The following is a 24,389-nucleotide window of genomic DNA, read 5'->3' as shown; positions in this document are numbered from 1 at the left end:
TATCGCATGCAGAAGATGCAATCCCAACGTTAACCGATCATAGATAAAAGACTTGGGGACTTGTAGCTGGGAAGCAAGGGGAAGCTTCTTCTTTTACCCCTCACTCGAGGACTCTCGTATAGAAAAAAAACACGAGTTGCAACAACAGTCCTGCAGTGTGTCACAAAACGGTTGTAATTGCTGTTGGGCGATCAGTATTACACTGCCACTGCAGCATCCCGCAGAGCGAAAAGAAAGGAGAACATGGTCCGCTGTAGAACGTGCAACAACCTGACGGCCGAGGATCTACCGGCGAGCAACACCCCAACTTCATATCACCCTTCATGCGAGAAGATATTCCAAGTCGAAAAGGAAGCTGGAGAATTTGAGGATTCTGCTGCTATGGGATGTGCTACATGCGATTTGATCCTTCAGGCTATTCGGCACTATATCGACACTCCAGGCTCTGGTCTATCTCTGAGCGATCCCTTGTTGGACAAAATCCTCCTCGAAGGGGACTGCAATGAGCCCCTCAGGGTCTCTTTTAGTAGCCCCAAAAAGCTCCTCACGACCCTTGAGCTCTTTGAAGAAAGGCATCATTTCAAGGGAGACTACGCATCGCTGTACCCCGCAGTTGGCTTTGGCAGCACTCCTACTGAAGTTCTTGATGTTGACTTTGCTGCTAGACTTGCTAGTCAATGGATTACCCGCTGTGTTAATGAACATAGATGCGTCGAAGATGATGTACCGTTGCTCCCAAGTCGAGTGCTCGATATAACATCAGATTCAGTCAAGCTGGTGACTCCTGCTCCTTCTACGCCCGGCCGTTACGCGGCGCTGAGCTACTGTTGGGGCAGCGCTGGCAACCTGACTACCACATTGGACAATATCAACGAAAGAAGGGCGGGAATTGTGTGGGATGACCTCCCCAATCTGATTCAGGACGTTATACAGATTATTCGTCGACTTGGGATTGGTTATCTTTGGGTTGATGCGCTGTGTATTATCCAGAATGACAGCGCCGACTGGCGGGCAGAATCTTCCAAGATGGGGGATACATACGGCAGCGCATATCTAACCATCGCAGCCGATGCAGCCAAGGACACATCTCGCCGGCTGACCAGCCCGAGGAACTCTACCCTGCGCTCAACGCGCCATCGACACATAGCCCCTCTAGAGGAATCTGCTGGCACGAGAAAGAACAAGAGAATCGAGGTTCCCCCGCCATTGGTCGTTGATGGACTTACGCGTTCGCTTTGTGTTCGAGAACCATGGTGGCATAGTGACATGGTTGAGCACTCCACAGTTTACGATATGACATTCCCACTGATCATGAGAGGATGGGCGCTGCAGGAACGACTTTTTTCAAGTAGGGTTTTGCACTTTGCAGCTTACGAGATGATCTGGGAATGCAAAGCGTCTCTTAACTGCGAATGCGAAGGGGTCTCCCAGGAACACGCTTGCTGGGGCGACGGCCATGAGTCCCCAAAGGTATCATTTGAGACGGCAAAAGCGATGATCAGCAAGAATCGTACGATGAAGCCTTTGCCAAGTTGGGCTGCTCCTAGCCGCGTGATGCAGGATCCGGATTTTGGCTCTGTCTGGACACGGCTTGTGTCAGCATACTCGGCACGTCGTCTCACTTTTGAAAGGGACCGGCTTCCTGCTATCTCTTCCCTGGCAAGATACTTTTCCCTTGGAAGGACTTATCTTGCAGGGTTATGGGCGGATGACCTGCCGTGGCACCTGGCCTGGTGTGTCGAAGACGTCGATGAATGGAGTCCCAGAAGCACCAATGAGTATAGCGGACCGACGTGGTCTTGGGCATCGACAATAGAAGAAGTATCCTGGCCATCGTGGAGGGATCAGGCTAAGAGTCGGGTTCAGATTCTGGAGGCTTCGACTGCGCCGATGAGCTTCAATGAATACGGCGAGGTCTCTTGGGGGAGAATCCGACTGCGGGCCTGCGTTGCTGTTGCCAAAAAAGCAAGTCGTCGTCATCGTACGCCTGGCCTCGTCAATCCTCGTGGCGACTTCTTCTCTATCCATTCAGATGTTGGAAAAGGCCAGAAGAAGTCAGGCTCCAATCAGCGGACTGTGTATAATCTAGAGGCTAACGAGGACTTGTGGTGTCTTTTATTGCTCGACGATGTCGATCCTTACGCTTTTGGGACGGAATGCCGTACATACTGGGTCATGGTGGCTGCAAAGCCGAACGACCAGTCGATCCGAAGAGCTCGCCTCGACCCTGATGCTCACAAGGACATTATAATTTGCGAGCGGATTGGTTATTTGAGGAATTTGGAAATGTCCCGTGAAAAAAGAAAAGCTACGAAGTGGATCACTGGGGCAAACTTCAAGCAGAAGGAAGTTATTTTAATCTAGACTCTGGACAATAGAACCCTCGTAACCGTGATTCCATTATGGGATGCGAGAATTGCATTTTATTTTGGGGGTTTCAAAAGATAATATATATCATCAATAAATTGTATATTTAAAAAACACGCATAAATACTTCCCTGGAGCATTGCCCTATTCTGACCGAAAGCAAGCGCAAAAAGAATGCTTGCGAGAGGATTGGCTTGCTTAAGATACGGGACTATCATATAACGTCCTGTGGAATAACATTCTAGACAAGGAAGTAACTAAGCCACAGTGGGCTCCGCGATAACGTGTCGGAAAGTGTGGCGGTGTTGTCCCAACAGTGTATGTGAAGTGCGAAAGCCCCCAGTGCTGAGATCTGTTCATCCTGCCCGCATCATCTGGCCGAAGCTTATCAATGCTTCCCAAGCTCTTCCTCAACCTTGAATTTCATATTCTCGCTTTCCAGGTACCTTTACCCACGCAGTATCTCCTGCAATCTTTTCTCCGATACATATTAGTTGCAAAGGTTTTCTAATTCTCAGTGCACGACCTGACCACTGTGGAAGTCTGCGATATGGACCGAAACATGAAAAACGACAAAGTCGCGCCACGCGAGGCTTCAGTGACGGATAAGACGCTTCGGGTGCATTCACAGGAGCTCATTTTCAATAAGCAACATGGAGTCCACACGCCTCCGTCTCCTCCCACAGGGCCCCCTTTATTTTTGCCAAGCTGTGTCTGCTCAGTCTGCAAAGGTGAAGGGCACCTTTGGGACGCGAAATTTCATGAGATGGAGGAAGCAGCATCTCAAGGCTGCCATTGGTGCAGCATGTTTAGTCAAGTCATAAGAAGGGCATATCCCCCGTCCATGGCTAAGGATGACTTTGAGTTCTCATTCATTTCTCGGAACTGCGAATTGTATTGTAAGCCGATTGGGTGGTACGACCGCATCAAATTATATCTCGCTGAAGGTGAGCACATCGAGTCATGGCAGTAATCGCACAGTCGTGTACGGTTGGCATCATGCAATAATTTGTTGACGTACATAAATTGAAAATACAGTTATTGACTGATTGTTTGGTTATCCCAGGAGACGAGGAATGGGTGTACCCAATGTCCTGCGACAAGTATTCCGAAAACGAGAAAGAATATCTAGCCAATGAGTACCCAACGCCTCTCAACAAGTGCAATATGCCTCTTGGGGGCAATGATGGCTCCGCTAGGAGTTTGGAACAAGCAATACAATGGCTCAACAAGTGCAGGGACACACACCCAAATTGTGGTCCCACCGATTTATCGTTCTGCCCTTCCAGGCTGCTTGAACTCGGAGGTTTCGAAAGCGGTTCTCCAGATATTCTCCAGGTCAAACTCATTGAAACGAAGCAGATGAGCACAGGCATGGCATACGCCTGCCTCAGTCATTGCTGGGGAGGTATCACACCGGCTTGCGTGACCAACAAAGATACCATTCAAGCATACTTGGACGGAATATCTTGGTCCAAAATTCCTCGGACATTCCAGGACGCTATAGTCCTTGCTTGGAGACTGGGGTTTCAGTATATATGGATTGACAGTCTCTGCATTCTTCAGGACGACGGAGAAGACTGGAGGAAAGAGGCTGCGACTATGGCAAGCGTGTACTCAAATTCTTCTATCACAATAGCAGCCACGAGTTCAGCCGACTGTCGCCAAGGACTCTACCGGACTGATCCATCCCGTGTTAAGGTGCACGAGCTCGAAATTTTGATTTCCAACCAGCGTCCAGCTCGAGTTCTCATATATTCTGTCTCAGGAGGTGTAGATTGGATGGGCCATCGAGCCTACGAACAAACGCAAGCTGGCACAAAACGACCTCTTCTTGAGAGGGCGTGGTTCTTCCAAGAGTGGCACCTGTCCCCGCGTCTGTTGCATTTCGATGAAGGGGAGATCATCTGGCAGTGCAGGTGCGGATCACTGTCTCAATATGAGGCCTTTGAAGGCTGTCCATTCCCCTATCCAGCTGCCGAACAATTCGAAGACGCATCATCTACTGGAGAAAAGGCCTCGCCCAAGTTGATGCCCAAAGACGGCTGGTTGCAAGCTGTGGGGGCTTACTCAAGGCTGAAGCTAACTTTCCGCGAAAAGGATATACTGGCTGCAATTTCAGGGGTGGCCAAGAAGACAGAGCAGTTCAAGCTAGGGTATACTTACGCAGCCGGAATATGGCTGGAGAGTCTGCTGAGGGGACTTTGTTGGGAGGCCTGTTGGCCCTCTGTCTCGAGTAGATTAAAAGAATGGGCTGCGCCGTCGTGGTCCTGGGCCTCTGTTGACGGGCCCGTGAGGTACAACACACACTTTTATGACGCACACAAACCGATCTGGGATGAGAAATGCGTTGTTCACAACGTCACTTGCATTCTCGCAGGAGAGGATGCTACTGGACCCTTGAAGGATGCCAGCCTGACTGTCTCGGGACATGCGACTCGATGCACACTCGGGTATGACTTGGAAGACAGAAACGTTGGTGGATCGAGGTATAGCATTCGTATCCGGTGGCTTCGCTCGCCGATTGATTTTGCACCCGACTACGCACTAAATCAACCTGGAGGTCATCATCTTGCACCAGGATCATCACTTGAGTGTCTGTATCTACTACGTGGCAACGACTGCGTTGTTGATGATAATAGTGCACAGAACCTTCTTTGGGGTGTTTTCCTCATTCTGACCGAATCCAAGCGCAAAAAGGGTGCTTACGAGAGGATTGGCTTGCTTGAGATACGAGACTATTATATAAAGGCTGCGATCGAGAGGGCGTCCCGGTACGCTCGGTCAACGTTTGTCATTGTGTAAGTAACGAAGATGGACAAGCCATGGTCCGAATCATGGTGGGTGTCGGGCTGGGGCCGGTTTGAGATGGATGGACGTTGACGTTGACTCAATAAGATCGGGTAGAATGAATCACTATGGTGCGCGACGGACTCTGTTACGAGCGGATGCAGGGGTCCAGCCGGCAGAGTTGCCCAGGTGCAAGATGGTGATGTGTGACGATGCTCAATCTGCATCACATTATACAACCTGCAAATGCCATGTACACACTCATCCCATTTTCACTGCGTGATCGTGCGATGTTTATGAAGGAGGAGTAAACAATGACTTAAGCATTCAACCAATCCATCCATCAATGAAGCCGGCCCCCAGCCGTAGCCTTTTAGCCCTCCCTAAGCACTCAAGATGAATGTGCGTGCCCCCGACGACCACTTTTGCGAATCTGCCCTTTCAGCCCGAACGCCTGTTCCCCTTTGCAGGGATGATATGAGAGAATTCCCAACCCGATGCAGTACTGCTCTAGAGGCAGATTCAAAAATACAACCAGTGACCAACCGCTTATTCCCCCCTCCCGAACCGCACGTCAAACCCCTTGAGCACGCCCATAATGCTAGCCGCCTCGACCTCGATCGGCGTTCTCGAGCTGCCGCCAGCCTTGCCACCACTACAGCCGCCAACCTCTGGCTCCCGTGGCCTCGCCGGCGCTGCCCTCAGCATCGGTAGCCAGGCGCCAATATCGTCAGCCGCCTCGCTGAAGTTGCGGTGGCTAGCCAAGGTCTTGTAGGCATCCGCACATGAGAGCTTCACACTTGCACCGCCGTTACTGTTCTGCGTCTTGTCCTTGCAGCATCCACCACCTGGTCCACCACCACCACAGCACCCGCCGCTGGATTCTCCGTTCTTGCTTTTGAAGCTCGCCGCCAGTGACCGACAGAAAAGACCGGACTTCGGGTCCGCGAGGCACTGTGCACAAGTTCCTGGGCCACCGGAGCCACAGCCACCGGTTGAGGGCTTAGCAATAGTGTTGCCGTTGTCGACGTTAAGCTTGTTTCGTGCTGAGAGACCCTTTAAACTCGGCAGCTTGACCGAACCGTCCGGTAGGATCTCATAACCGATAGCATCGCCTTCGGACGGCGGAGGCGTGCGGGACTGCTGGACTGAGAATGCCGCAGACGATGTGATGGGCGGCAGGGTGACCGACTCATTTGCTGGCGGTTGCGATGCAGCAGCCGCATTCTTCGCTGCCTCTGCACAGACGCAGTAGGTGCCATCCTCGCAGAATCCGCAGCGGTCCTCTGGTGCGGGTGAGTCAGCCGCCTGATTGTCGATAGGTGCCAGGGAGTACGGGCTGGGTGCATTGCTATAGGGCGTCCCAATGGCGTTGACTGGCCCCGCGGTGGGTTGTGCTGGAGCTGTCGAGTTGTTGGACGGAGAGACGCGCTTGGGCTGGCGCGAGAACATGGCGGTAAAATCCGTCTCGTTGGCGGCTAGTGACAGCGACGGCCTGGGGCGCTTCTCCTCGGGCGCTGTGGAACTGGGAGAGATGGACCGGATAGTGCGCTTGGCCGTGCGGCTCGGTGTTGGCTGGGGGTGAGACACCGAATTGGTCCTGCTCCCGGTTTCTTGGAAAGGGTTGTGGTTGTCGGCTGCCCCATTGAGGACTTCCTCAAGGCACTGGCAGCGCGAGCCGAGGGTGCAGTTGCCGCAACCAACGGGCATGCTGGCCATGGCCTCATCTGCACATGCACAGCGACCATCACTTTCGCACGAGCCACAGCTGGTTGGCGCTTGCTCGATGTCATCTGGCGGGCTGATGATCTGGGAGATGGAGAATGAGTTCGTAGTCGACGGCCTATGGGGCTGGGGTCCAGCTGCGGGCGTGGACTTGGCGGTGAAGCCAGACGTGCTGGCCCTGCCGAGGTGAGAGAGACGAGAGGGCGCAGATGGGCGGTGGTACCGCAAGGGTTGTGGTGCATAGGTACCCTGCGACTCGGAAACAGATGAGATGGACGGCAGGCTCTGCCGCGCAGGGTGGTGGTGGTGGTTGTGAGTCTGGTTCTGGTTCTGGGTGGCCTCATGCAGCCTCCTGGTGAGGACTTCGACCTCCTTTGCCCGCTCGACACGCTCCTTGTCGAGCATATTCTCCAACACCTCACATCGTGACTGCAGGGCCTGCGAGTCCATCTCCAGGCGGTGAACCTTCTCCTGCAGCGCGGCCTGGGCGGCCTCGTGCTCCTCCCTCTCACTGTCCAGCTGCTCCTCGAGCTCGCCGACACGGGCGGCCCTCCTCTCCCTGAAGGCCCTCTGAGCAGCCCTGTTCTGAGCCTTGCGCTTGGTGGGCGGTGTGTCAGTGGCGGGCTTCCTGCCGGGCTTCGGCCTGGGCGGGATGACCCATTCCTTGGAAGTCATCGAGATTGGGGCCTTTGCCACGGGAGGGCCCGGCATCGGCGAGATGACCGATGCCATGGACATCTTGTTGACTGGGGTGGTGGCAGCAGGAGACGCGGGAAGAGACTTCCTGGGCTGCGCAGGCTGGATGGGTGGCCTCGATATTGAGGTTGTTGATGAATGATGAGGGTGTTGTTGATGATGATGCTGAGAAGCGGTAGCGGAGACGGTAGTGGTTTTGGCGGGTTGAGTCGGGTATGGAGAATTACGGTTGGTGGTGGTGGCCGACAGTGGGCTGGGGGCTGCTGAGGTGGGGGTGGGGGTGGATGCAGCGCTAGAGATCGGATTCGTCGGCGACATTGAACCAGCAGAAATTGAGCCTGCTCGTGCTTGTGCTGCACCTGCACCTGGTGCCCCTACTCCTGCTGCTGGCCCGATCTTCAGGGGGGCGAGTCCGACGGGAGGAGCCTTGGTCGACATGACAGCTGCCATTTCTTTTGCCGTTTGCCTTTTTCTCTTCCTTGCAGTCCTTCTCTATCCGGTTGCTAGTGCTCCTCGTTCTGCTTTTTGCATGTGCTCGTTGCTTTTTCTTGTTGGGGTTGCTGGCTTATCAGATCGATCGTCGACGGTGGAATGGAATGTTATGTAACGGTCGGCCGGGTTAGTGCAACGCTCCCAATCCGGTGGGCTACCGTTTCATTGGGCGGCTGTTGTGGTTGTGACTGTGCCAGAGCAGACGGCAGGATTGGGCGGAGACTAGAACCATTGACGATGCAAAATGATGTTCCTTGTGTCTACTGTACTGCTGTTTGCTGTTCAATTGAAGCAGTGCTTTGCCGAGAGTCAGTCTGTTTCTTGCATTGATTGCATCGTCAAAAGAGAAGACGTCTGGCAAATTGCGACGAAGAGGGTCTAACCTCGGAAGAACCAACGTGGCCGGATGACGGTGCTGAGTCGTATCTCCGAAGACGATGCAGCGCAGCCCAGTCAGGTCAGATCAGCTCAGTTCTCGTTTGAGCACGAGTCCTGTGGCTTGGGCTTGGCCTGATTGCGTTGAGGTCAATTTGCGACGCAACGAGTGGTGAAGACGACAAGGCAGTGGACGAGCCCCAATTAGAACAAACGGTGCGCTTGATGACGAATAGCGTGTGAGCGTCGAAAGAATGGACCGATTGATTCTGGCCGATGAATGCAGGGCAGGGCTCAGATTCGGGTGAGTGGAAGAAAGAGACAGAGAGATCAATCTGATAAGATAGACAACGAGGGTGGGACTGTGTGTCTGTAGGTTAGACTGTCTGCCCAGATATGTTCTGACTCAATCAATCAATGGGTGGGACTAGGGCCAGATCAAAACCCGGCCTCGGATGTCGTACGATGACGAATGTGCAGTGGAAAGTAGACAGTAGGCTAGTAAAGTAAGGTAATACAAAAATAAAAAATGGTGGACTGGTCAAGGCGCGGGGGAGGAGGGCTCAAGATGTATTTGTCGAGATTGAAGTCAATCCAGGGGATCTGGGGAACATGGAGACCAAGTCGGCGATGCAAAGAAAACTCTTCAGTCGGGCTTTTCCCTGAGCAGCAACACACGATCAATCTTGGCTCCTGAATCGGTGAGCCAACCTTTCGCCATTAGCCTACTACATGCTACGGTGTGTGTGCCTCCTCCCCCAAGCTAATGGTAGTGAATTTTTCTCGCCCAGGCGCACAGACAGAGGAGACACAGACCAGCAGGAACGGAAATGAGGCGAGGAAGGGCCGGCACACGGCCGTCAGACAGACAGGAAGGAGGGCTTTTCTGCCTCACGGGGAAAGAGCTGGGAGAATCTCGCTGCCCCACCCACCCAACTGATTTGATTGATAAGATTAACCTGCGCACGCACTAGGCCCATCAAGGACTAGCGCCCCATGCCGGTTCCCACCCTGCTGTCACCCTTTTGCACCCTTTTACGCCATCGGTCCTGGGCGATCTCCATCATGCCGATGCTCACTGGGCTTGATTGGACGCTGGCCAACAGGATTACCTTGGTTGGATGACCATCCAGGACCCATCTCGTAGGTAAGCCCAATTGCTCATTCTCTGTGCTGTCTGGCTGTCTGGCTGTCTGCTCGTCGCTCGCATGTCCTGCCCCGTTGTCGATGGTCATCGTGGGTGGACATGCTCCCTCCTGCCTTGTGGATACGTGCGCAGAGGCACCGCCCATCCCACATGGCCCATGACGACGACAACTCCCGACCTCGGCTGCTTATGATGCAGATCAACGGCGACGACACACAAATGAAGAGGGTGCCCATCTGCACAGTAACAGCCGCATCTTTTCATCCCAAAGAAACATACCATCAGGTCTGGGCCAAGGGGCAGGCTTGAGACAACGTGAGACTAGCTCTCCCGCCTGACGCGCTCGCGAGTGTGTCGCCGCTACGACCCCAGGCGCGACGGCGCGATGGAATGGGAACGGGTATGTATACAGCCGACAACGGAGCGGTTCCAAGCGATCCCGTCTCGAACCACATTTCCAGTCCCTCCAGTCCGATAGACTCTGACCTCTGCCTGCTCTCTGATCTTCATCCTCAACTGGCCCCAGTGCCGTAGGTGCGGGCGCACAATGGTAGGTCTATGGGGCCAATTATGGAAAGTGCATGCATCCGCGACAAAATTCCTGGGAGCCACATCCCGTTGCCCCAGATCGCCGGGATGTCGCTTGTCGGACGAGGTCTGAGCCTCCCCAGCTTGCGAGATTACGCCTCGGCCGTCCGAGCTAAGGCGAGCTGCTGCTCGGTGTTTTCAGGGTAGAGCTCTATTAATACACAGCCATACGAATCTGTATCTTGCAACATTTTCAAGTCGACCTTTGTGTCTTATTTATTCTAATTTAATGCTATTTCGTATTGATAGGCACATAAGGCGGTGTCTCTGGCTCTTTTAAATCGGGCCAATCCGCAGCACATCAACTTCGAAAATTGCGTCAGGTCGGCAAGGACAAGTCAGCGAAAGCCAATCGCCGATATGGTCGAAGAGCATATATTGATTGGCTGATTTGGGCCGAAATTGAGGCGGTGGAGATGATAGACGAAGCGTCAAAGTTCTCAGGTCCTAGGACATGTGATGCCGCCACATCGGTTCCCACCGTACACCTTCGTTCAGGTCCGGATTTATGTGGAAAGCGTTACTCGTGGAATAGATAATTCCTCCCTGCACGGTCGTGATATGTTATTTGTAGTGTTCTGCATCACCATTCGGCCGCAATGTGTACGTGGTCAAGTCGCAAAACCTCGTGCCAGGTAGATACCCAGATCTGCCAGAATCTCTGGTTGGTTATCCGTAGATGTCTTTTCTCGGGATATTACTTGAAACTGTGAGTGTCTGCATACGATCTTAAATCCATGTCACCCCCTCAAGTTCTTTTCGACGCTTGGCCAGCGATCTCGGAACCCGAGAGCATGTGCCAATGTATCCGCAAGGCTGCTGGAACTGTGTCATAGTCACTGACTCCCACCTAAACTATCTCGCTGCGTAGTTTATCTTCCCAGAACAAAATGGTCCACGACCCAGACAGTAGTCATTCTGCACTGCACCATGAATACTGGAAATCTACACTAGGAAGGCCTAAGCCCTAATCATAGCTCTTTCACAGACAATGGAAGAATTTGCGGTAAAACATTCATGTGTGCGGAAGCTTGCCGGGCCCATGGAAAGCAACTTGTGAGCTTGTAGGAATTAGAACATGATTGTTTGCTCAGATTCACCGCATTATTAGCTATATAGCGTATAGAACACCACGTAGCCTGAAAGATATTGGCCTTTGCTTCCACCAACGAACGCCTTTAAAGTCGGAGATTGTTGGAAGGATTCGAGTGGTCACGGAAGGACCTGCTAGATGATGCTGTTGCCAAGCTGTTGCCAAAAGTGGCCGCTGAGTTGATGTTACGTCGCCCAGATAATGCTGTTGGTGATTTCGGGCCTGGCAATTTCATGTGGAGTGCAATAAACAGTAGGCGCATGAAATTTGCGGATGCGACCGCTTCGGCGGCTTCATATACCTCGAGTATTCAGATGGGCACAGCTCATCAGTTGAAGGCAAAGATCGAGGAACCAAGCGGAATGACACCGGGGCTTAGAACTGAGCTAAGATGGGGGTTTCCGTACTTATGCCAGCCAGCTCCATGGGTATGATGCAGGCTAGCTGTGTCCCAGAACGATGTAAATTGGGTTCTTTTGAGAGGGGGCCGGGGTGGCACCACCTCGGGAACCAGTACCACCACCTCTACGCCTCCTCTCGGATTGTATATATTTCTCAAAGCCAAGAGCAATCACCTAGCAGGTCTGATACAAGTCTGGAAGTACGATTTATTCTCTTGCATATCATACTACCACCTCAAAATAGCTGTCTTTCCAAATGATTGCAGACTCATCAATGGCTAGACCGGGAGACCTTTCGGGGTACCCCAAACGCGCCACAACGAAAATTACCCGCCATGCCCGCTTATGAGAGCCTCTTGGAATGTCCATGAAGTTTCAGCTGGCCAATAACTCCACGGGCGGCCTGAGTCACAACACCGTTACGCTTTCATGGCCGCTCAACCACTCGACACATAGCTATTATGTGTATCTTGTGATGGATTTAGGCGTCGGGATGCCAACTAGAGCCTTGAAGACGCACAAATGGAGACCAAGAGACATTCTCCTTCAAAATCACAAATATCAACCTGAGCTAAAAATGTTAGGCTTCATTCTCAGCTATAAGTGGCTCCGATGGAGCAAGCCAGCCGAGCCACCACCAGCACTCCCCGGAGGAATCGAGCGCCTCTTCATACCGACGACAGGAGGCCCGCTCGAGATTCTCCACGCCGCACCTCACGGATCAGCAGCCAAGACCAAAGCCGCCCCCATTTTCTTCCTGCACGGCGGGATGGGCAGCGCTTGGGTCTGGATTGAGTATATGCAATACCTGTCATCGCGCGGCATCCCTTGCTACGCCCTCTCGCTTCGCGGCCACGGCGAGAGCTGGCATCCGTCGTTCCTACGCATGGTCTACGGCACGAGCAAGAGCACCCTGGCCGACGACCTCGTCGCGGGCATTAGGTGGGCCGAGGGCAGGGAAGAGTCGCAGGTCGTTCTATGTGGCCACAGCAGCGGGGGCGGGCTCAGCCAGTTCGTGTTGTCGGAGCGTGACGTTGACGTCAAGGGCTTGGTCCTCATGGGGGCGGTGCCGGGCTTTGGATCGTGAGTCTTTCCGTCGTTTCGTCGAGGGTCACCTTCCCCTGCCTCTGAACGGCACCAACTGAGAAGCTTGTTTGTCTTCAGGCTGGGAGTCTACATCAACTGGTGGCTGCTGGACCCATGGTTCTCACTGAGAATGATATTCCACGTCTGGCATCCCAACAGTCCCCTGTCTCATCCAGCCCTCACGCGCCGGGCGTTTTTCAGCGACGTCGTTTCGGACTCGTGTGTAGCGGAGTTCCAGAAGCATATCAGCGCCTGAGAGTCCTTCCTCTGGCCACTCGGCATGATGATGCCCTTCACCAACGTAGCCACCGTCGTCCGAAAGATCACGGGCTGGGGCCGGGTTAGTGGCCAGCGGATTCTAGTGGTAGCAGGTGGAAGAGACAGGCTCATAACGATGGATGTCATGGAGAAGCTGACAGACTACTACCGGAAGGCATTCAGGCTGCTAATGCGGGACAAAAGACTAGACGCAGTGGATTGCACCGTGGGACAATTGGAGGAAGAGGAGAGCAGTGGCAAACGGGGCGTGGATACTACCGGTGACGGTGTCAGGCTTTGCGTAGTGCCCTCTGCTGGGCATCATATGCAGAACGATGCTGAGTGGGAGGTCGGAGCTGGGAAGCTGCTAACCTTCCATAATCAGCTGCAGGGTCCCAGTTTGGGTGGGGACTGGTTAATTTTTAGAGTATATCATGAATTGTGTTGAAAAACTCCATCTCGACTGGTGCTTACAGATCAAACAGTTGACATTATTAACATCAAAAGTTTATGTTTATTTTTGTCTTACACTCTGCACCGTTCTTTCTCTTTTCTGCCATCCCTTCTTGTCTCTTCCACTGCTTCCTTTGGTATCCTTTCTGTCCCTCCTCTTGTACCCCATCATTTCGATCTTTTGATATGAACCTAAATCAGGTGCTGTAGAACTACTTCCATAGATACTTCTTCTGCCCCCCTTGAGTTGCAAAAGTGCCCTGTCCAATATTTATAATTGAGCAAGGACTTTGTCTAAATACCTTCCCCAGTTGTGTCAATCACTCTGATGGTGCCTTGACAATTGCGATAACTCCGAAATTAATTCCGTTAGCAATTAGCTCGCAGGGTCGATACCCTCAACCCCTGAAAGTACGATTGACAAGAATTCGAAATGATAAGGCGAGACTTTACTCATATTACCTAGGTTCATCACACCCCTCCCTGTGGAACAACCTCCTATAGGCCAACCTCCCATGCATAGCCTCCGATAAAATCATCTTCCGATGGGATAATTTTCCGATGGATAATATCCTCCCTTTTACGGGGTAGATAGCAAGTGCATTCAAGACCAAGTCTTGGAAAGCCTGTAATCAAGCTATGCTGGTACGAACAAATTTTGTTGTTGAACTTGAAAGAAAGCCAGAAATCAATTACAGTAAGAGCCACACCTTCCCCAAAGCTTGAGAGACGAATCCATTGCTTTTTTTAGCCTCCCTTTAATTTACACAATGATGATTTTTTCTGACTTCCAAGCAAGACCAAGATCCTGGATGAAACCTTTGTCCCAGTCTTGAAGGAGAATATCACGGTCTTTAAGCGTGGACTTACGACCCAGAAGATTATCCAAGTCCTCGTTCAAATTGCTGTTGTAACCACGAGCTGTACACAACGACATGCAGAGCTCAGACTTGCGAACACAAGCTACTAGGGTTTCTAGAGGGATCCGGACAGTAAACGGAAATGTTAACCCATACCCAGATCCATCACTGCCCTCTTTATCAAAAATTGTTTGAATGCGCGTCCATCTTGCCTTGTCATGTATGAACGGATCTGAGAAATCCGCTTCTAACTCGTATGATACTCGTCGCACGGTAATGGTGTCCTCCTCATAACTTGATGATAGCCCACGATAGGCTTTCCACATCGAGAACATTTTCTTGTTCTTGATGGTGAAATGATAGTAATCGCCCCAGATCAACGGATCGAAATCTGGACAGAGCCTTTCTGCAGTCCAAGATATTGACTCCACCAACGTTGGCGGCATGAACTGAGAAGAAGGTTTACCTTCTTCAAATATTTGGATGAGCGGCGGGCCAGTTGCACGGATGAGCAGACGGAGAAAATCTCGTGACGTTGCATCATCACAGGGGAAAAAGCAGCGGAACACCCAATTACCTTGGGATTTCCACTGGTGGCTTTCGATGAGCACTGGCTGAAACTTTTCCAAAAGCCAATGCAAACCGGGGATTGATTCTCGGTTGGTTTCAAGATGGTCCATAGAGTAAAATCGGATATCGTATATTATGCAACAGCCGTGCAGTGTCACGACGCTGCTGTCTTCCCCTGGAAGCGCAGTTGTTATAGCAAGGAGGATGTATCCAGATAGCTGGGGTTGATCGGAAATGATGAAGACATGATAGCTCTTATCATGATCTAGAGAATGGTTGAGTCCCAGTATGCGGAAACCTGCAGCTGTCGACGGACCGCGAAACCAAATCGAACTATACCCATTTCCTTCATTCATCGTCGTTAGCCGACAAGGATGATCGAACACGCGGAGGGCTTGAAGTTGAAGCCCGCCATTAGACGAATTGACGGACACTTGGTCGAGGCTCATAGAGCACAGGACATCTGAGGGGAGTCCGACCGACAGATGGCTCGCTAGTCCCCACGATTTGCTTGGAAACAAGTCATAATGCATCCAGTCCTGTTCTCCTTTTGAATACATGACGAACTCGATGGCCCATGTCTCAGCAGCGTCTTCAGAAACCCGGGACTTCTGATAGGGGGGTTTTGTGGGCAAGTCGAGTAACCAAGACCCCGCTGTCCGAATATCCGGGACCCACGAGGGCAGTTGAAACAGACAATAGGTCCCAACCGCATGAACAAGCAGAGTTATGTTCTTCTCAACAAGGACGATGTAGCCTCCGATTCCCACCCAGCAGTCTCTCCAAGATAGTGTATAATCCGAGATCAACGAGCATGAGACATCTTGCGGTCTAAATAAACCCAATAGGCCATATATCTTGTCCCGAGGGTCACTCGCATCGCAGTGGGAAGTCGCCTTCAGAAGATTAGACATAGACCCTCTGACAGCAGAAGAGGCCAGCTGCTGTCCCTTTGGCCTCAAGACGAGGTGCGCGGCAACATCTCCATCGCAGAGGATATCTGAGTCACCGAGAGGAAATACAGCCTTGCTCGAGAGGACAAGCTCCTGCACGATCCAGATCCGAGTCAAATACCGCCTCTCGAAAAGCTGATCCTGGCTTATCCCGGCGCTCTTAGCACAAGCCATAAAGAACCCTGCGCTTTTCTCCGTTGTTGATCTCGATTCATTGGCAACAACTGTCTTCGCGAAATCGATGCGAGGCCGAAAGAGCCTACCCGAAAGTTGTTGAATCAAGTCTCCCCCGAAGTAGACTACAACACGCTGGCAATTAACGTAGATATCCCTCATTATGGATATTTGCGCTGATTTCTCAACGTTATTGGCCTGATTAATGCAAATAGCATCCAGCCAGATGACCCGGGAGCCTTTACGAGGCCGTAAGTAATGCAGCAGAGCCGAACAATTATTTGTAACCAGGATCATGTCCCAGGAGGGGCCAACATAGATAGGTTTGCAGGCAGTGGAGTCGCCATTCTCTCCTCCCCATACGTAGGACACCGTTTCGTATTCTGGACTGTCATTGAGAGCATATTCTTCGAGCTGGATGTGAATGGGCGAGGAGGCATCCTCGGATTCAGTTAGGTAGATGAGGCGAAGGCGGCTTGAATCCAAAGATGAGGAGTAGATAGTCGAAACAGAGCTTAGTTGAGTGTCTTTTGGAGATAGTATTTGCGCTTCTTTCGCGTCATTGCAGGGCTCTGAGTTCGTTCTTGTGTCCACGCGAGGACTGCTGTATGGGACAGATGGAGGCCACCAGAAGTCAGCTTCGCCCAGCGGTGCCTCAACTGGTAGGCTGATGACGCCTCCTATGGCCTGATTTTCGGCAACAAGTCGTGCTACCAAGACCGAAGAATTTGAATCGCAGCTATGGCAATGAGGTTCGCCATCGTTCACGATGATGTTTGGCTTGTCGCAATTTGACCTGTGCCATCGTACGCGTGACTCCATCACACTGAGATGTAATACACCACGTTGGTAGATACCGGACTTTTTGAAGCAATCCAGGAATAGTGTTTATCGAAATGACTGATTTTGACGAGACAAGAGTTTGAGCCACCACGTTAACCGCTCAGCATCCCTCCGCTGGCCAGCTGGCCTAGGCTGATGCCACGTGAGTGTGGGTCAGTGGTACAGCTCACAGTTACAGAAAGCCCCCACTCATGTAGGCAGAATAGCGGCGCCCTCATGCACGCGTTCATCTCAACTGTTATCTTGCAGGAAGTTACGTGACTGTCAATTGAAGGCCATGTGTAGTCGCTCTGTCTCATCTCAGCAGGCAAGCTCCGTCCTCTGCACTAAAGCTAAGGTATCAATGCTTACCCTCAAAGTTTTCCATTGAACGCACACCTAGATGTGCATAGCTAGGCTCACAGATCTTTTCAAAGTAGCGGGACTGTGCACGGCACCTGGGAGGACTTGCCTTTCCGCCGCCGTCATCGCCGTAGGCAAGTATTTCATGGCCGGTTTATTCCATGGAGAAGCGTTGCTGGGGCCGTTCCCACCTGGTACACGTCCAGCCATGGTACACAATGGATCTAGGGGGACGAACATGCGTTTTTTTCAAATTAAGATGACATTTCCGGCGAACCCTTCAAAGAGGATCCTCGGCTTTCAGTTTGGCCTCTTGACTTAACAGAGTTCTGCTGCCATTTAGAATATAGCCCAGGGGCTCTAGCTCAGATACACTCAGATGTCCTTCAGTAGGAAGGCTGCAAAGTTAAGCACTTAATTCTACCTTGAAATTGAGAGATAGGAAGTTCAATTTTCGAGCATTCATCGACTATATTAGAGAATATGCCTACTAACGAGATCGAGCAGCTACGGTTTCATCGTGTCAAGACGACAAATCTACTAGTACTTAAACATAAACATAGCAGAAAGCCCCCCCGTTTCCACCCAGCTGGTCATGCGTCTCGAAGAGCTTGATCGGTGGGCCCAGCCATTCCATGTCGACAATAACGTCTTGAGGATCCGTTCCCTGTCGACGCCTCATGGGCATAGTGCCGTTAGGCAAGGCGTACAAACGGTTGTTCACATCCTGCATTTGCCAGATCCACCAGATGCGATCCAAGGACGTGTGATGGAAGTAGAAAAGAGGGTCGCCGGGTGAAGTCATGGGATCACCACCTGGGTCAACTGCGGCAACATAATGACCTGCCGTGTGAACCTGATTAAGAAAGTCAGTTCCGATCACTCGTGAGTTTTTCCTTGGAAATTTCGCTTACCCCCCAGGGATACGAGTCATTCTTTGGCGGCGGCATCCCGAGCAAGGTGTTGTAAAAGCTATTGATGTCCTGGCTCTTGGTGATCAGATTGAAGACACGGTCTGCCGTAGCCCCCATTAACGCATCCTTGTTTATATCGCGACGTAAGCATCGCGGATTTGGCCCTGTGCCATCGGCTCTTGGGTTCTTGGGGAGGTTGGTTCCGGTCGACGTCGAGGTCGGTCCTAAGCTAACGATCATGCTATCACAGCGTCAGTTATGTACCGTCCATATCTCTGAAAAGAAATCAGGAAACTGACTCCGAGAACGGCCCCTCCTTGACGCAGCCTCCACCACCATTCGACTTGATGATGTTGGGAGTTCGTCCAGGCTGCGGAATACCCTTGTACGTGGGTTCCAAGACACCATTTCCTCCCAAGCTAGACGCGTTGCCGTTGAGCAATGGAGAATTAAACGGGTCACTCGCATAGCGGTCGTAATTCATATACTACTGGATAGTCAGTAACAATACCCGATGTCTGAATGAAACAGGGTCAACACACCGGCTGGTAACCAGTGTAACCACACTCGTCACGAAGGGCTTTCTCGAAAAGCCAGACAAAATACTTGTGAGCGCCGAAGAGGTGGAGGTTGTCATGAAGTTGCACTGAGCCAGTCTTAATCAGTGATGCTCCGCTCTGATATTAAGGACAAGGCCGTTCTTAGGATGTCAGAAATTGCCACCCGATGTACTCACTTGCGTGTGTCATATGATACGCGACAAAGTCATCATATCGGCTGAGAGCTCCTGGAAACCTGGTGAGGTTTACAGTGGTAGGTAGTTTCATCAAGCACGTCACAGCAGCGACGTAATCTTGTCTGTGCGACTCAGACATATCGCTCCTGTCAATATGAATTAATTCTGTTGAGATTTCCTCAGAATATCGGCATACATACCACTCTCTGCGTACAATTGCGTTTTTCATAGTACAGCCATTGTTACTTCCATTCGACATCTTCTTATTCAGCCATTCATCAACCTTGGGCATCGTAGCCTCTTCCAGCTTATCGACGTCATCGAGTGGATAGACCGGGTTTCGGACACTAGAATACTGCTGGTCATCTCGTGTGAAGCAATGCAAGGGAGAAGATGCCACCTACATCTCTATGTTCTGTGAGAAGCTAGTTGCAGGCGCTTGAATTTTTGCAGCTCTCGCTCCGATCAGGAGCGAGGGCAGTAGGAGAGTACTGCAGATATTCCACATAATGCAAGTATGACCTATTCAGACGTAAAGAAGTAGCTGAACATCAAATCCAGGCGAAAATCAATTGTTACATGAAGCTTGAGATTTCTCTCGTGAATTGTTATTAGTTATATAGCTCAAACGTTTTCCGGCGGCTCAACAATCAACCCAGATCGACCAGCACCTCCGCACGGCACTTGCCACCAAAGCAACAACAATATACGATTCATCTATGCAACCAATGCCATTGTCGTCTCATTATACCCGTTTGCATTGCCGGAGCATACAACCATATGATTGTGTCACGAAAATATATAGGTAGCGCATTTGCAGCGCAGGTGTGGAGAGTCGCTTTTGTCTGACAGATTGGGATTTGGAGAGTCTGGCAATCGCATTGCGGTTTGCCACCTGCGTGAAATCTCGCCAAAGGTCATTGATCTATAGTCCTCACAATGGAAGCGCTTGACCCGAGAATGTTTCCATTTGTCAAACTGATCTATCTATGCAGGGTGGCAATGGGGCGTGCTGAGGACTACGGCTGATAATATCAAGTGCTGCGCATGTGATATTGAGGTGTACATACTGCGTTTACATGAGGAACTGTATGCCGTCATTCGATTTCAAATGAGGCTCCAAGACCTCCCGTGCAGTGACGGTGGCAAATAGTCACGCTGACTCAAGCAGTATCATGTTCTATTGGCTCATATTGTCTTGACTCTTCCTTTTCTCTCGTTCGGTGCAACTCTGGTCTGCTCCGTTCCAATTTTACTGTAGATAGGATCTTCCAACCAAGCAATCCACCATGAAAGGGTTAGCGAATACTGCCCCTCCTCTGTAGAAGTCCACCAGGGACATTAGGAACCCCCATGTCGTTCTCCAGAGAGACGAGCCTCTCGGACGCGATAGGCTGTCTCTGAGTCCGACGCAGTATATAGAGCATCGCATGGGGACCTCTTCCAGCGTTCTAACACACAGCTACCAGTGCTCGTGTGCCAGCTCCTTGTTCATCAGCCGCACAAAGTCGAGACCGAGATGAGCCGCTGCCGCTCGGCATTCTCCCCGACCTCGGGCTCCCGCCACAGGTCCTCGGCTTCTGTGAGGACTTTGCACAGGCTCGTTGATATGCGGTCCCAGGCGCTGTTGTCCCATCTAAAGGCAGCGAGGAGCTCCTTTGGGTAGGGGTTTCACTCGTCTGGGCAGCCTTGGATGCCTTGCATGTCGAGACTTTGGTTGAGCATCGTGTACGTCACGTCCGCGAGTCGGACGTGGCAGCAGTCGAGGATCACGAGCGTGTCGCATCTGGATCATTATGATTCGGACTGAGGTCTTCCCAAGCGGCGTTCGCTTGGGGTTAAATGTTCGCTGGGATGGTTCAGAATCAACATGTTGCTCAGCAGTACGAGTTGCGAGACTAAGTAGTAAAATCGGGCAACCACAGAGATAAAATATATGCTGTCAGAGCCTTCTCTCCCAGCCCTCCAGGGCGAGGAACGTACTGGCACAAGGGTAATAAAACAATAGATAATATAATTATCGCTTGCATTCTATCATATAGTTCTATGCCACCACAAGTCAACTATCACATACCCGGAATTGAAGCCAGCCCTATATAAATGTTAGCAGACGGCGTCTCTAGATATATCTCAATAGGGGACAGTTGCAACTCACATCCATCAACATCCTCGACCGCAGTCTGTGGTAGGGTGCACCTCATGGCCTCTTCCGAGCTCTGAGTCTTGAGCTCATTGCACACTGCGTTGTTGCAGCGGGCGTTGAGCGCCCTCTGGAGGCTGTCGCCCTTCCAGCCGAAGACATAGTCACCATGCTGCGAGTACCCGGTCCTGCACGTACAAGTCAGCGGATGCAGTGCTCACGTAGATGCAGACTTATATATTAGGGGCTTACCCGTCGTCTGTACTCCATACAAATGGCTGCGATCCGTCCTCGGGCCACATTTCGGGGTCGTTAAAGGAGCGCGTCTGGGTCACAAGTATTAGAAGTTAACTTTGAACAGCAGCACTGGATTAGAAAGATTTATCAAACTCACATCCCACATGACCTCGTACATCAGCTGAGGCAACTTAACAGGGTGAGAGTCCGGGCAAGGCCCTAGAGACTCGAAGGTCCCCGACTTGGGATAGGCCACATGGCTCTTGTGGTCTGCACTGTCCAGGTTCTTTCCGTCCCAGCAAGTGGGGAAAGTGATGGTGGTCCTGATGCCACCGACGCAGGGCTGCGCCGGCAGGGACGTGGTGTCGGATCCTGAGCAAGGCGCGTTGTTGCCCGCTCCGCCGGTGTAGTCGTCCTTGACGTAGCAGCGGTGGCACAGCTGGCGCTGCACGCCCTCGGCTTGGCGCAGCGCCGCGTCTCCCACCAGCATGCGGAAGCCCGGTGCGAATGCCGTCACGTTCGTCACGCCATCGTACGGCGGGATATAATACACGGTAACGCCGCCAACGGCACGGATCCCTACGTTCGGGAACTGCGGCACCCGCTTGTATGTCCCGTTGCGCGCCCGGAAGTACAGAACCGCCGTCCAATAGTTCGAGAAGTCCTCGGAAAACGAGCAGCTCGTGCACGTCGAGTCGGCCACGAGGTCGTGTGACGCCGGGTCCATGCTCGCGTTGAAGGAGTTGCCCCCCACGATCTGGTGCACGTGCGGCGATACCAGCGAGCCCGGGTTGACCAGCGGGTCCAGCCTCTCCACGACGAGCTGCGAGCATCCGAATCGGATCATTGATAGCGACTGCGCGGCAACCGCTTGCGCGGACATCACTAGGGCGAGGGTTTTCCAATTCATATTCGTAGGGCACTTCGGTGACCTGGGTCAGATGTTGGTCACTGGGCGTTGGTTGTGGACGAGGTTTGAATGTTCGAAGGGCCTAGTTCGGCTGACTTTGGCACAAAGCTGGATTACTATATACACCTGTTTTTCCCTCGTGTCCTTGGAATATTGTATTTTTCTAGTCTCAGACCCTTCAATTGTCTTTGAGTTTTCATGGCACAAACCGCATGTGATATTGCTCAAGGCATCGGCAGATGTCTACTGGCCTGATGTGTACCCAGTGCTACCTATTTAACCGGGAAAATTGCCTACTCGTACAGAGAGATTTTCCTAGAAAACCACAAAGCACTCGGCGTTACCTTAAAGCCCGTCGTAGCTATTGGATTTTAGGCAGAAGTGATGATCATCATGAGTGACCCTATTTGGTGTGCTGGCAGGCTGGGCGAGAAGGGACGTCTCCATGTTGACGGATTGAACCTGCAGGAGCGGCGATACGTATAGCCTATGATTGCCAGATGAGCCTTGTCGAGAGGACGCTATTGGCTAGGCCAGTCTCTGGGGAATCTATATTGTCCCATCATCGCAAACCGGTAAGAGAACACCGATCATCCATCTGGCAGCCGATATTAAAATGTGACGACCAAGGCTCGGTACTTCAGCGCGGCGGCATGTTATGTCACCGACTGAATGAGACGCGAGTCTTCTACTACTGACTGATGACAATGTAAATCAGGAAACCTGGTCCTGAAAAATCCAACAATACTCGATGAGCACAAAGCGATCTAGGTGACCATTGTTTCTTACGATGCAATACGACTTAATTGTAGCTATCGCGGCGCTTGTGCTCTCCTCAAAGGCGGGCGCCGCCAGAATTTGCGGGAGCAGCAACGCTACATCGACCTACCAGTGGCGATTGAGCGACGCGAGGTACGACAGCGCAGCCCCGAGCGACAACGGCGGCCCCGCGACCTTGGCAGTGAGCATAGTGCCAACCAATGGGTCTTATGGGACGTTCTTCGAATGTTTTGCAGCATGGCCAGATGCGTGGAAGGGGTGGCAAGATGGCGGAGACAATATCATATGGAGCGATTGCATCTGGGCCGGCAATGGGTTCAACATCGACAACACCGTCTCCTTCGCTGTGGATTGGGCTAATAAGACGATGTATGTCTCGCATACTTTCGCCTGCTCGGACGCTGAAGGGTAAGTATCGCTACGCAAATTACTGGACGTGCGAAAATGCTGAAAAGACCTGACACGACTGCTAGGGCCGATGGTCTGGCTACAGGAATACTGCCCCTGAACATGAATTGCGCGACGACCGCGGAGGGTAGTGAGACATGCGCACTGGTTCCCAGCGATTCGAAGGGTTTCACCACAAAGGGAGGCCCGACTCCACAAGAGCCAGGTAGTGTTTGCCCGGGTACGGCGGATAGTTATCAATCATGGCAGGTGGAGCAGTGGAAGAGGCAGTACGAATGGCCCCCGGGCTCGTCATTGTCCGACCCCCCGAAAGCCGACACGGGTCCGGCTTTTGTCTTGAGGAACATGAGAACTAGGGAGGCCGAATCCTTTTCGTGCAGGAACTCCGGAAAAATCGAAGATGAGAAGTTCACTGGTACCTGCGTCGCGGCGGACCAGGCGTCGGTGAGCACGGCAGAGTTCGTCTTCGATAGGAAGCTCGACATGCTCACTATCACCCAACACTGGCAGTGCGGCGAAGTGTAAGTGAAGACTTCCGCAGCATCACTTTAAAGGCAACTGCTAATGCAATACCAGCTCGTTGGATGCTGTCGGCGTAGGCTATGTCCAAGCAACATGCGATCGCCAAAGCGATTTGCTGACTTGCACCACCGGGCCGATTTGGATCGGGACGAAGACTCTGTGATGTGGGGCGAACATAAAGATCTTGTCCCAAGCATCAAAGAATCGAGAGTAGCCAGTTGTTATCATAGCTAACATCCCCCAATACTATGCCTCAAGTGTTGTGTGCGGTGATATTGACCCATTTTAATCTGTGGATATTATATGCACTCGGGAGATCCAATCTTGTTCCCTCAACTGAACTTAGTTGCCATATATGCGGGAATACCGTGATTACTGAGATTATAAAATTTTATCCATATACAAAAGTCCAGTTCTGGTTGCCTCTCCGTTACTGCAGTAATGCTTCAAATGTTCCGCTACAAACTGAGCTTCATCCCAAGTTATAATCTTCCTGGGTCTCTTCCTGTTCCCATCTTATACACATAGT

General features: G+C 51.8%; 8 protein-coding genes across 8 annotated transcripts; 4 read left to right on the top strand and 4 right to left on the bottom strand.

Moving 5' to 3' along the window:
- Positions 1-243: 243 nt before the first annotated feature.
- Positions 244-2,364, top strand: J7T55_001547 (uncharacterized protein; the record flags this gene model as incomplete). The annotated part of the gene is made up of 1 exon (XM_053145653.1): positions 244-2,364. One exon carries the CDS (start codon positions 244-246, stop codon positions 2,362-2,364), a length of 2,121 nt encoding a protein of 706 aa, XP_052991808.1.
- Positions 2,365-5,706: 3,342 nt separating this feature from the next.
- On the bottom strand, positions 5,707-8,028 carry J7T55_001546 (bzip transcription factor; the record flags this gene model as incomplete). Its single annotated transcript, XM_053145652.1, has 1 exon — positions 5,707-8,028. The coding sequence occupies one exon, from the start codon at positions 8,026-8,028 to the stop codon at positions 5,707-5,709; it is 2,322 nt and encodes a 773-aa protein (XP_052991807.1).
- Positions 8,029-12,251: 4,223 nt separating this feature from the next.
- On the top strand, positions 12,252-13,016 carry J7T55_001545 (uncharacterized protein; the record flags this gene model as incomplete). The annotated part of the gene is made up of 2 exons (XM_053145651.1): positions 12,252-12,757; positions 12,839-13,016. 2 exons carry the CDS (start codon positions 12,252-12,254, stop codon positions 13,014-13,016), a joined length of 684 nt encoding a protein of 227 aa, XP_052991806.1.
- A 27-nt stretch (positions 13,017-13,043) lies between these two features.
- On the top strand, positions 13,044-13,466 carry J7T55_001544 (uncharacterized protein; the record flags this gene model as incomplete). Its single annotated transcript, XM_053145650.1, has 1 exon — positions 13,044-13,466. One exon carries the CDS (start codon positions 13,044-13,046, stop codon positions 13,464-13,466), a length of 423 nt encoding a protein of 140 aa, XP_052991805.1.
- Positions 13,467-14,234: 768 nt separating this feature from the next.
- Positions 14,235-16,850, bottom strand: J7T55_001543 (uncharacterized protein; the record flags this gene model as incomplete). The annotated part of the gene is made up of 1 exon (XM_053145649.1): positions 14,235-16,850. The coding sequence occupies one exon, from the start codon at positions 16,848-16,850 to the stop codon at positions 14,235-14,237; it is 2,616 nt and encodes an 871-aa protein (XP_052991804.1).
- Positions 16,851-17,760: 910 nt separating this feature from the next.
- On the bottom strand, positions 17,761-19,371 carry J7T55_001542 (uncharacterized protein; the record flags this gene model as incomplete). Its single annotated transcript, XM_053145648.1, has 7 exons — positions 17,761-18,069; positions 18,128-18,368; positions 18,427-18,614; positions 18,670-18,773; positions 18,864-19,009; positions 19,064-19,210; positions 19,268-19,371. The coding sequence occupies 7 exons, from the start codon at positions 19,369-19,371 to the stop codon at positions 17,761-17,763; spliced, it is 1,239 nt and encodes a 412-aa protein (XP_052991803.1).
- A 986-nt stretch (positions 19,372-20,357) lies between these two features.
- Positions 20,358-22,150, bottom strand: J7T55_001541 (uncharacterized protein; the record flags this gene model as incomplete). The annotated part of the gene is made up of 5 exons (XM_053145646.1): positions 20,358-20,452; positions 20,938-20,955; positions 21,019-21,191; positions 21,256-21,329; positions 21,398-22,150. The coding sequence occupies 5 exons, from the start codon at positions 22,148-22,150 to the stop codon at positions 20,358-20,360; spliced, it is 1,113 nt and encodes a 370-aa protein (XP_052991802.1).
- A 790-nt stretch (positions 22,151-22,940) lies between these two features.
- Positions 22,941-24,023, top strand: J7T55_001540 (uncharacterized protein; the record flags this gene model as incomplete). The annotated part of the gene is made up of 3 exons (XM_053145645.1): positions 22,941-23,338; positions 23,404-23,859; positions 23,915-24,023. The coding sequence occupies 3 exons, from the start codon at positions 22,941-22,943 to the stop codon at positions 24,021-24,023; spliced, it is 963 nt and encodes a 320-aa protein (XP_052991801.1).
- Positions 24,024-24,389: the final 366 nt, after the last annotated feature.

This window comes from Diaporthe amygdali (genome assembly GCF_026229845.1).
Source record: "Diaporthe amygdali strain CAA958 chromosome Unknown NODE_21_length_814164_cov_65_183785, whole genome shotgun sequence".
In the NCBI taxonomy this organism is placed as follows: Eukaryota; Fungi; Ascomycota; class Sordariomycetes; order Diaporthales; family Diaporthaceae; genus Diaporthe; species Diaporthe amygdali.
Note: the sequence above shows the minus strand (reverse complement) of the source record. Positions and strands in the feature narration are given on the sequence as shown.